Source organism: Osmerus mordax, chromosome 25 (assembly GCF_038355195.1).
Source record: "Osmerus mordax isolate fOsmMor3 chromosome 25, fOsmMor3.pri, whole genome shotgun sequence".
Lineage (NCBI taxonomy): Eukaryota > Metazoa > Chordata > Actinopteri > Osmeriformes > Osmeridae > Osmerus > Osmerus mordax.
The window spans coordinates 5,934,573-5,945,729 of record NC_090074.1 but is presented as its reverse complement, the minus strand read 5'-3'; the positions used below and the strand labels follow the sequence as shown (position 1 = coordinate 5,945,729).

The following is an 11,157-nucleotide window of genomic DNA, read 5'->3' as shown; positions in this document are numbered from 1 at the left end:
ATAGACAGTTGAATAAGGAGAAATATTGTATCCTCAGAGGAACTTGACTCAAATATGAAAACTTCCCTAGTTTCCACTTCTTTCACTTCTTCTTTGCACATTTAAAGACGTTCATTTAACCCAAACAAAGTGGAACTTTATATACGTTTATATTATAGACACACAGAGGGATATGCAATAGTCTAATGAGATCAAATCTAAACTAACTTGGAGGGTAAAATACAGTTTGTATGAGAAGATTCCAGTGAGGTAGGAGAGAAATGTGTAAACTTCCCTGTTATCAGGATATCATCTGGTAAATAGGACAATTAACCCCTTTGTTTTACAACCATTCAGTCTCATGACCCTTGACTTGCAAATGTAAATAAAGAGAATGTGTGTCCGTACACTACAATGGATGAAGATCAGTGTGCATTGGACTGGTCACCAGCAACATTATTTAGGAGGTTTGTTTTAGGACAAGTAATTGAAATAGCTTCTGAATATTTTGGTATCCAATAAAGCAAATCGTTTTCTATGATACTTGTAAGTGTATAGGTGAATTCATTCACATCTACAAGCCCATTTAAGTAAGCCTAAATTGTGTGTTACCCTTTTTGGCCTTCCAATGTTAGGATCATATCCACTATTGTAGCGTAAATGTACAAAGCGATAAAGCACAATATTAAACTTAAGAAACAAGTTAGTTGACATACGATTTGAATTATTATTACAATCCCGAATATTACACATGCTCATGAGCACAATGAGCATCCAATTCTGAGAATAACATCCTTCTTGGCTCTTATCAATATTGTGAGAGAATGCCTTGTGAGAGAACACTTGGAGAAAAAAACAAACACTTGAACTGAGGCAGGTGACGCAACAGATTAAATACATCAACTAACCACAGGCATCCCCTGTCCTCATACCTTTATGGACCAACTTGAACTTTAGGTATGAGTGACTGATGTGATGATGAGCTCTAATAGTTATATCTGATCTGTTGTGAGTCATATAACCTGAAGTCCCATTTGACCTAATCTAATGTTTTGAAGATCCCACGGGAAAACACACCTGTTTGATCACTGCCACATTGGGGGCAGTGATCCCCAATGTGGAAGTGAAAAATTGGCATCATCCAGGAGGCAAAACTGGTCGTAGTCTCGGCACAGTTCTTGTTCCAAAAGGTGTCGAATAGTTCTGTTGATGTTCACTCACTGAGGTCGACTTGGGAAGGGGACTAGAGAAGTAATGGTAAGGATGCAGAAGAGAAGTCTTAAGTCTTAAGTTTTAACACTTAAATACACACTATTTAATTGTGGTCTTTTTATGCATTTTCAGACCTTTCTATATAACTGTATTTAATGAATTGTGATGACTGTTGCAAAACAAATTCTGAATTAAACTATACACTTCAATAAAAACGTTTTTACTAGCGTCATTATTGATTTACAGATTCATAGTCTAATGACAAACTTACTTTTGAGCCCTTTGGCTTTTGATGGATCAGCAGTGGTCTATATATGAGTAGCAGTGGGCTGTTGTAAGCCACTGTGTTTTATTTAAATAAAGTATAGTAGGCTACGCTGTCGTTTCATTAGATATTTATTGAATACAAATTACTTTTCAACAAAAGAGGCAGAAGTCAGTGTTTGTTCTGTCTTGCATCTCAGTAATTATCAGCTTCTTGGACAGCCCTAACACCTAAGTAAATCATCCCTCAATTGTCTGCATCATGCACACACAAAATAGAAAAATCGAGGTAATGTATATTATAAAAATACATTCTACATTTTCTAAGACAGTCCCACTGGAGAGTAATCACAACGGCTATAAAGTAAACTCTCATTCAAATATTTCCCTTTAGTAATTGAATAATGACCCAATAACATTGTGTTTAGGAGTTGTGTTTGTATCAAAGAAGAGAGAGAGAGAGAGATATAACGGACTTATGCCTGAGCTCCTAACGGTTTCAAGTTCAAGAGGAAAAATGGGAAAGGTCTAACAGTGCTTCTTTATCTCTGTTCACACAGACCAGTAGAAAATACACAGTATTGTAGATGTATCACATTTTCATAAAATAAAACTGTTGAGCTCATAACTCTTGATTGGTCAGCAGCAAGGATTGTACAAAGCAAAGATTCGGTTCATTCTAGATATTTTTGGGGGTTTTGACACACTGTTCTACTGACCCGGTTTAAACCAATTGATCAAACTGGTATAATTACACATTATATTATGACATCCATTACAGATGACAAGTCAGGAGGCGCACTGTTGAGGGAGTCAGAGGGCCGTGGAGGTCAGCTTCTTCACTCCTCTCCGCTGTGCTAATGTGGAGCGGCCGACCGGCTCCAACGCAGGGGTCACGTTCCTGTTGATGGCCGAGTAAGTGGCTTCCATTGCGCCCTAGAAAGATAAGCCGTCATTCTGTCAATTGCATGGACGCTTCGGTACATCCAAAGGATATGGATATATCTAAGGATATATATACAGGATTTCTTTATTAAAGATAGGAGACGTCGCCCCCGAAATACTCCTTCTTTCCTACTGACACAGCTTTGTTTATTCAGTTTCCCTTTAAAGTCCGACGTCGAATTGGAACTGATGTTTTTGGTTGGAAGGTAATACCTTGACCAGATGTGGAGCGTCCTGTCTGTTGAGCTGATATTTGGGGAGCTGGTCCTTATGGACGATCCATGGGTGCCTCAGCACTTGAGCTGAGGTGAGCCTTTTATGGGGGTCCACGTGCAGCATCTTAGACACAAGGTCCTAAAGAGACGAGAAGAGTCAGCCGAGCATCATGTAGGCACCACATCTTTGGGATGGTATCTATAAAAGGACTGAGACTATGAATGCCGTTGATAATTAGAGGATGCTGGGTTCAAATAAAAGAACACGACGGAAAACCAAACGTCCAAAAAAGGGCGTTGCAGTGCGACGGATGCTCAGGACCTACCTTGGCTTCTGCCGAGACAGAGTTCCAGTAGCCTCCTGTCAGAGAGAACCTCCCACTGCCGATACGAACCAAGATCTCCTCTGGGGTGTCCTCTGGTCCGTTGGCAAAGGGGGTGAAACTGGAGAAGGTGGAAGATCTCCGAATTAGAATCATTGGCGTCTCTGAGACCTTTCAAAATCGTGCGTCACGAGTCCACATACCCAGTTAACATGGTGTACAGAAGCACTCCCAAGCTCCAGATATCGCAGGCTTGATCGTAACCCTGTTTCTTGAGCACCTAAAGAACACAGGATGATAAAGACCAAAACCGATTGGAACACGGCGAAATTCCTCAAGATATCACGAACGGGACAGAACAAATGATCCTGAAATGGCCAGATGAAGGTGACACATAGTCAGCACAAAATACCAGCAAGCATTACACATACTGTCAATAGAGGTACAGTGGAGATGAGCAATCAGCTGAAATTCAACTGAGCCTAAATATAACACATATGATAAAAAAACGAAACACTATTTGAGGGGTGGATCACCTCAGGGGCCACAAAATTAGCAGTGTAGCAAGGAGTCATCAGGAGCCCGTTCTCTGCTCTCAGCTGTTTGGCAAATCCAAAGTCACAGATGCGTATTGACTCTGGGTTGCCAGACTCATCCACATACAAGATGTTACTGGGTTTAAGGTCCCGGTGAACCACCTAAGTAGAAGGAATCAGGAATCAATAGAGTATATGGTTTTGGAGGGTGCATTTTTGGATGGCAATGGGTCTAAAAGTAAACATTGTTTGATGAACATTCCTTAGACTGTTATCATAACGTACCACAATATTAATTACACAATAATGTAGGCATATATATCTAGGTAAAATAACCTCAAATGGAAACTAGCCTACCATGTGTGTCCTATCATTGAAAGATTACCATCTTATTATGACAAAAATGTCAGCCAAAAGCGACAGGTTCTTAGATATTAGGGATGTTTACAAAGAAGAACTGTAGAAGGGGGGAAAAAAAGGCTGGCAGGTTGGGCAGATGAACCACCTGTGTGGCATGCCGTTGCAGAGTGCAGCAGGGTGACGCGCTCGCATGGTCGGATCATTACCCCTTGCACGTGCAGGTAGTCCACCGTTTTGGTGATGGTGTGAAGAACAGCGCTGGCTTCTCTCTCAGAAAAAAACTTTTGCCTGAGAATCTTATCCAGCAACTCGCCGCCCTTCAGCAGCTCCGTCACCAGGTACACAGAACGCCCGTCGTCATACACCTGCCGTCAGCACAGAGGAAACACACATGACTGACAGTGTCAACGGAAATGAAATGTTCCTCTTCATGCTATGCCGTATTAACTCCCTTTTAATCTAAAAATGATCTAAAAGCACGTCAGTGCTGTTTCTGTGCTACGGAGTCAGTAGTACAGTCTTGGGGCTGGACAAAAAAGCATGACCTCTTAAAACCCAGATCGTGACCCAGCACTCAAGGCCCAAACCCAGATAGTGTGTGACGACCATGAAAAGACCAAAGTCCGTCTGAACACAAACAAAATACCCAGAGCCAGATACATTATTGCAGCCGACGTTTTGATATTAAATAGCACTTGAAAGACATGTATTCACTACAAAATCATGGTTGCTCACTTTAAATTGAATGACCTCATAAACAAAGAACCCAGAGTTGTCCTGTTTAATCAATACTTGTTTATAATTCAAAGGAGTTCTCATTCTCTTGACTAACAAATATTTGGATTATGGATAATTTAGCATACAGATCACACCATGAAGAGAGTTAGTGCATACCATTTTTATACAGACTTGCCACAGTCAACCAACAGAGGGCAGTGCAACAGTACTTATCCATGTGATGGTTAGGTGTCTAGTCATTTGAAACACTGATGAAAGAGTTTCAGGGAAATACAAATGGAATCATTATCATTTATGTGTTTAAAAGATAGTGAACTTAAGTTTTGCCATCCAAAACCTGACTTAAATTAACCTAACACATCAGTTCAATCAATTCACAAATGTATTACTTATTGTTTGGTTAAGTTGATAATTATTGACTGATAGTGGTTAAAAAAGTTCAGTGATAAAAATTATAGCTTTCCCATTGGGTCAGTGTTGCAGGCACTCTGGATCAGTCAACGTTAAACCAACAACAGGCTTAACCTTCCAGGTTATTTTGCTTAGCCTGCCTGGACCAGGTTTGTTTCCTAGCATAAGTTGCCATAGTAACGGAGCTTGAGCTATGTTGAATTTGCTTTCTGGAACCGAATCAACTGAAAATTAGTCAGACTAATCAAAATAAGCCTGGCATATCGAGTCAACTCACTTTATGGAACATGGCCTTGGACAGGAAAACCATATCAAGACATGACAGTGTTGGATGTTTTGACTCACATCTTTCAGGGTGATGATGTTTGGGTGCTGTCCATAACGCAGAAGAATCTCTATTTCATCTGTGGGGTCCCTCTTGGTTTTACTGATGATCTAGAATCAAGTCAAAGTGACATTTACCAACATAACGCTGTTGCATTCTGTTAATAATAACGCTCGTGCTCGCTTCTGTATTAAGTCTTCAGCAATACAGAGTTCTTACTTTGACGGCGTATTCCATAGCGGTGCTTTTCTGAACGCAACGTTTGCAGACAGAGTACGAGCCGATACCGATGTCTTCCTTCACGTCGTACGCGTCGCCGAACTGCACGGTGTTTCGGTGGAGTTGCTGAAAACAATCCAAAAGAGCACACGACAACTCGACTAACTTTTAGTCATTTAGCAGACGCTCTCATCCAGAGCGACTTACAGTAAGCGCACGGGCCGGGAATCGAACCGGCAACCTTCTGATTAATAGCCCGACTCCCTAACCGCTCAGCCACCTGACCCCCTTGACTTGACACAAACGCCCCCCCCATGACAGTGCACAGCCTTACCTGTACAGACGTCATGTTGGTGCTCTGTGTGAGCTGACTCTCTTCCTCTGAGCTGATGGCTACAAAGCTGAAACCTCGGAACAGCTGGTGGGCATTGGCACTTGGAGGTACACCAGGAGAGTCTAAGGAAAGAAATGACATACTTGTCAATACTGTACTTTATTCATTATCATATATACTGTGTTTTATTTATTTTTTACCTCGAGGAGTCTTGGCAGTGAATTCTTGGTCAAAGTACAACGTGTCATCAGGTCTCCCACTTGCTGGTTTAAAGGGGGGGTGAAGTTCTTTCCTAAACAATTTCTGTAAAGGAGAAAGGGGACTGAATAAGCACAATACAAATAAAATACACAACTTAAGAATCGATATGCTGTAGAAGAAAGGGAAAAACAAACAAATAAGAAACAGACACACTAACGTTCCAATCAATCGTGGAGAAAAAGGAATGCCTCTTAATATCTTCCACTCCATCGGGACCAGCACCTGTAAATATAGCAAACAACGAGAGCGCCTGTGGAAAATCTACATTCCCCTTAAAATTGTTCTAAATACATTTTACAAACACGGTAAAACCTTCCGCGATATCTCCCTGTTTTGGATTCATTCTTATTGTATTGTACAAATTCATTAAGAACACCCTGCACTTGTGGGTTGCTATTGCAACAGTAACATATTAATATTTGTGGATGATTGTTTACACTCTCTATCCAACTTCCTAATTTAAGTCACAACCTACAAATGCTCACAGTTCTATCTAGCAGAAAATATCGAATTACATATATCATTATCAATTCAGACGAACAGTTTACCTAATCGGTTTCCGGGGTTGCGTTTAAACAGGTTGCGTAGGAGAGACTGGGATTCTTGGCTCAGGAACTGTGGCATTCCCAGTTTAGCTCTAGAGGTGAATACAATACAATATTTGTTCTATTCCTTTACATGACCTAAAAACGACAAACATCTCTGCTCAAGAGAAAGGCACTTGACGACTTACTTGAGGATCATTGTCATGGTCTCCTTACGATCTTTGCCTTGGAAAGGCAAAGTTCCTGTAAGCATCTCAAACTGGGAAGACAGAAATATCCTTTCTTTTGAGTAACCGCAAAGTGAAAACTTGGACCACTTCGGTTAACATTGTACCATCAGCGTAATATATAAAAGATACAAGTTGTTATGGTAGTTTCAATAATATTCCTCTCACAAGGTAAACTGTTATATTACACCAAGTGTCTCCCTCTCTCATATCTCCCGTCCTCTCACCATCAGCACACCGTAAGACCACCAATCAGCACTGTGGGTGTGTCCTCTCCGGTTGACCACTTCTGGTGCCATGTACTCCACTGTCCCGCAGAAGGAGTAGGCCTTGTTCTCATGATCGATGGACTCTTTACTCAAGCCAAAGTCTGCGGAAAACATCAACAACAAAACGCCATATTTACTTGACTAACCCTGATCGCATATCGTCGTACTTCAAACATCAAACAAAGCTTCGGTTGTTTCCCATTACGTAGCAGATCTGATGCGGGATTCTGCAATAGGCCAAAAATGCTCGGATGTTGTCTTGCATCCAGTAGAATGTTGCAGAATGCCAATCAGAATGTTCTGAAGTGCAACCCAGAAGGTTGCCGGTTCGATTCCCGGCTGTGAAACATGACGTTGTGTCCTTGGGCAAGGCACTTCACCCTACTTGCCTCGGGGGAATGTCCCTGTACTTACTGTAAGTCGCTCTGGATAAGAGCGTCTGCTAAATGACTAAATGTAATGTAAATGTAACCCACTGCACAGCAGAAAAGGTGTGAACTAGCGTGGAGACCGATAAGAACCTTTATGCACTGGTTCAGGGCACACTGATAAGAAAGGTAGTCTGTACCAAACCAGTCACATGCAACACACACAAACTACAACACACAGCAAATCTGCAATAGCCTGATTACGTCGTTTGATATAAAACGATGTCTCCTTCACAAGTGGAGTGTGAAAGTGGAATGTGAAACATACATATGTAACAGGAGTAGGCTTGATGATTACTCACCAGTGAGCTTAATATGACCATCCTCATCCAGCAGAATGCTAAAAAGACACAATGTTATCAGTCTTTCTGGAATACATTGTCCACCAGAAGCCACATATAGGATATTGTAAACTCAGACAACTACACAGCACAGTGATTCGTTTAAGATGATCCCTCAAGACATATTAAATATGTAATTGTATATTTTGATAAAGACAGTGACTTACAGAAACAGATCTCTGAAATAACATGTTCATAAATAAATGAATCACCTTTATTACAGTTAAACTCTAGTTTCGTGTATGAGGAAGGGCAATCACTGCAATTTGACAGTTTACCTTGACCAGTCTGCTAAATGCCTAAAATGTAACAACATATAGCCCACTTCTCTGGTTTGAGGTCTCTGTAGATGATTCCCAAACCATGCAGGTGGTCCAGGGCCAGGGCCAGTTCTGCTAGGTAAAACTTCACATCCTCTTCTGTGAACATCACCTGTGTAGGGAAAACGGGACACATGAATTTGTTAGCACAGACACACATCCAGGGGAAAACACTCAATTAGAATGTTGTATTAAGAACACGTTAGCCTTCAGAATAAAGGTTCTCCTTGGCCTACCTCTTTGGAGAGACGGGTGAACAGATCTCCACCACGGAGGAAGTCCAGGATGAGGTAGAGCTTCCCCTCGGTCTGAAATGCTGCGCAGAACCAGATGTGTCACATTCTCTTTTACCATAATGACCTTGGGTGTGACTAAATGAAATATGTCCGTCTGAACTTTGCTTAAAGGGCATGTCAACAAGAGTGCTGTTCTCTATGAAAGAAACGGGTATATCCGATAACTCACCATAGTGCATTCGGACAATAAATGGATGGTTCACCTCCACAAGAATGTCTCTCTCCATCTTTGTCCGGACTCTGTCCCGCACTAGGGAAATAAAATATAGTCTGACAATGAGCATTTATACGATTTTACACATGGAAATCCATGCCTAAACAGAACAGAGAAAAAATACCTTTCAATGTGGCTTTTTTAAGCACCTTCATAGCATACAGCTGGCCCGAATCTGGACCTGTTATTTTCCTTACCAGGAATACCTGAAGAGATATAAAGATCAAGGAAGACACCAGCTTAGTATACAGAAATTTAGCTCTCATTTGCTGCAATAGCTATAATTATTCCTCAATGCATATATATTGTTCTATGTGCATTACATGCATTAATATGTGCATACAATTTATATGTTGCTGTGTGCTGAATTTTTTCCACGTGTGAAATGATACATGATCTTATAAATACGAGTCGTTTTCTTGCGCGAATATAAAAAATCTCCAAAATGATTTACCTTTCCGAATGAGCCCTGTCCCAGAACCTTACGAAGCTCAAACTGTCGTGGGTCAGCCTTCTCCGAGCCTTCTTTTACAAGGTGAGTAATGCTGATCTCCTTCACTGACACCTCATCCTGAGGAAAATTGGAGGAGCAACCAAAACATGTAAACAAACACAAACAAGCAGGAATGTACAACAGAGATGAGCACTGACAACAAACAACAAACAAGCAAATCCTATTAAAACATTCTGCATGGACAAGCTCTAATGTAGATGCCTATGAAAGAGGAAAAAAGCAGCGTAAGCTTTGCACATAGTGCTTTCCGTAGTGCTCAGACTGAAAAGAGCCTGTGGGAGGATTGAGAAATAGCCCAAACTCCCTCGCTATACCACCCATACGCACTGCAGCCACAGACCCACGTACAGTCAAGCCGCTCTCTGGACAGACCACCTCAGACCCCTGTTCTGCCCAAGTGGAGGTCAGATCTCCCATGCCCGAGCCTCTCTTCTCCCTCGCAGCGGCTGGCAGCAGTGCGAAAGACCATAGGAGGGGACTCCTGACTGTCAGCGAGCGACTGGTTACCATGCCACCAACACCCCCTCCCACTGCATCAAGGAGCTGTGGAGGAGGATGACTAAAAGACCCAACATGCTCTCCTGCCTTTCACTGTTCCTTTCTTTCTCTTTCACTAACCCCGCACATGCCTCTCTTAACTATTTCTTTCTACTTTTACTACAGTAGCACCATGGCTCTATCTCAACATGCTTCAGAGATGCCTATTAAGTACCTATAGAAGTGTGTAAGGTGTAATTAAACGGAGCACACACACCTAGAGACACGAGGTTTGACGCCGTTTTATCTCTCAATGCTTTGGATTTATCATTCATCAGCATTTTAGGCACTCGTTTGAGAGGGGAGGGGTCATCCCACCACATCAAATCAACAGTACATGGGTAGCATTCTTGAAACTTACACATGCTGGATCATCGTCTCCCATGGAGTCATCCATGACCTGATCAACAAAAATAAAATGCGCGTTTAGCTTTTTAAATTGGGAGTGGTTTTCATAGCCTGTTTGTCCAAGAGTAGGGTCAAATCAGATATGTCAACATGCAACTCATCAGATCGTCATAAATTTATGACGATCGTTAGAAATTAAATATTTTACATTTGCATACATAACTGTCACATGTTTTACATAGTTTCCGCAATAAAAGGCTACTGCCCACTGCCACAGCAATTCACTTGCAAGTCGCGTAGCCTATTCAGTAAAAAGTTGGTCATGTTTCTGACGTGTGGAGAACCTTGACAATCGCTTACACAAAAGTTACCGGTCTGTAATGATAGATTTTATACCTCTGTTTCAGCGGTCCCTAAGGCCATTTTTTGCCAAGGGTCTGCGAGCTGTGCCAATGGCATCTTGGACAAAAGTGTTGAAGTCGCTCTTCAAGTGTCTGACGTCCAGGGTGAGATACGAAGTGTTTCTACAACACTATAGGGGAACACACTCTCAGCAGAATTAAGTCACGAAATAAGGTTTCAATGCAATAGAAACTTTAGATATCTACTACTTTTATAACGTAGACAAATGTAGATCTTGTTAAAACTGCATACAAATACTTTTCACCCCCAAAAAATTGCAAATCACTTCCGTCCTTTCAACATGGCGCTGTCGTTTACCTGTTTACCAGAGCGAGGCTGAGGAATGCGTCAGTTCAACGTCATGCATTGAAAGAGACGGGACAGTGACAGCCCCATAGAGCCAGAAACATACATGGTATCCACTGTAGGTTTTTCGATCACCTTCTCGCAGCCTTTTGCGAATGGTGGGAGTGGAGATGGGCGTATGTTTGTCGTTGTTGTGCTAGTTTAGTTTGACTCCATACTGATGTTGTTAATCCACTAATGCACCAAACGGAGTGCTCGTGCTCTGCGCAGAAATGGTTGTATAATGTA

At 41.7% G+C, this 11,157-nt stretch overlaps 1 protein-coding gene across 1 annotated transcript; it reads right to left on the bottom strand.

Moving 5' to 3' along the window:
• Positions 1-1,569: 1,569 nt before the first annotated feature.
• On the bottom strand, positions 1,570-10,993 carry LOC136933477 (ribosomal protein S6 kinase alpha-3-like). Its single transcript, XM_067228901.1, has 22 exons — positions 10,558-10,993; positions 10,175-10,213; positions 9,217-9,333; positions 8,887-8,968; positions 8,718-8,798; positions 8,489-8,568; positions 8,258-8,364; positions 7,894-7,931; positions 7,122-7,264; positions 6,856-6,926; positions 6,671-6,759; positions 6,280-6,344; positions 6,062-6,164; positions 5,862-5,983; positions 5,528-5,653; positions 5,329-5,418; positions 4,041-4,199; positions 3,475-3,636; positions 3,142-3,218; positions 2,942-3,059; positions 2,614-2,754; positions 1,570-2,391 (listed from the first exon to the last, which is right to left on the bottom strand). The coding sequence occupies exons 1-22, from the start codon at positions 10,618-10,620 to the stop codon at positions 2,269-2,271; spliced, it is 2,196 nt and encodes a 731-aa protein (XP_067085002.1). The 5' UTR covers positions 10,621-10,993; the 3' UTR covers positions 1,570-2,268.
• Positions 10,994-11,157: the final 164 nt, after the last annotated feature.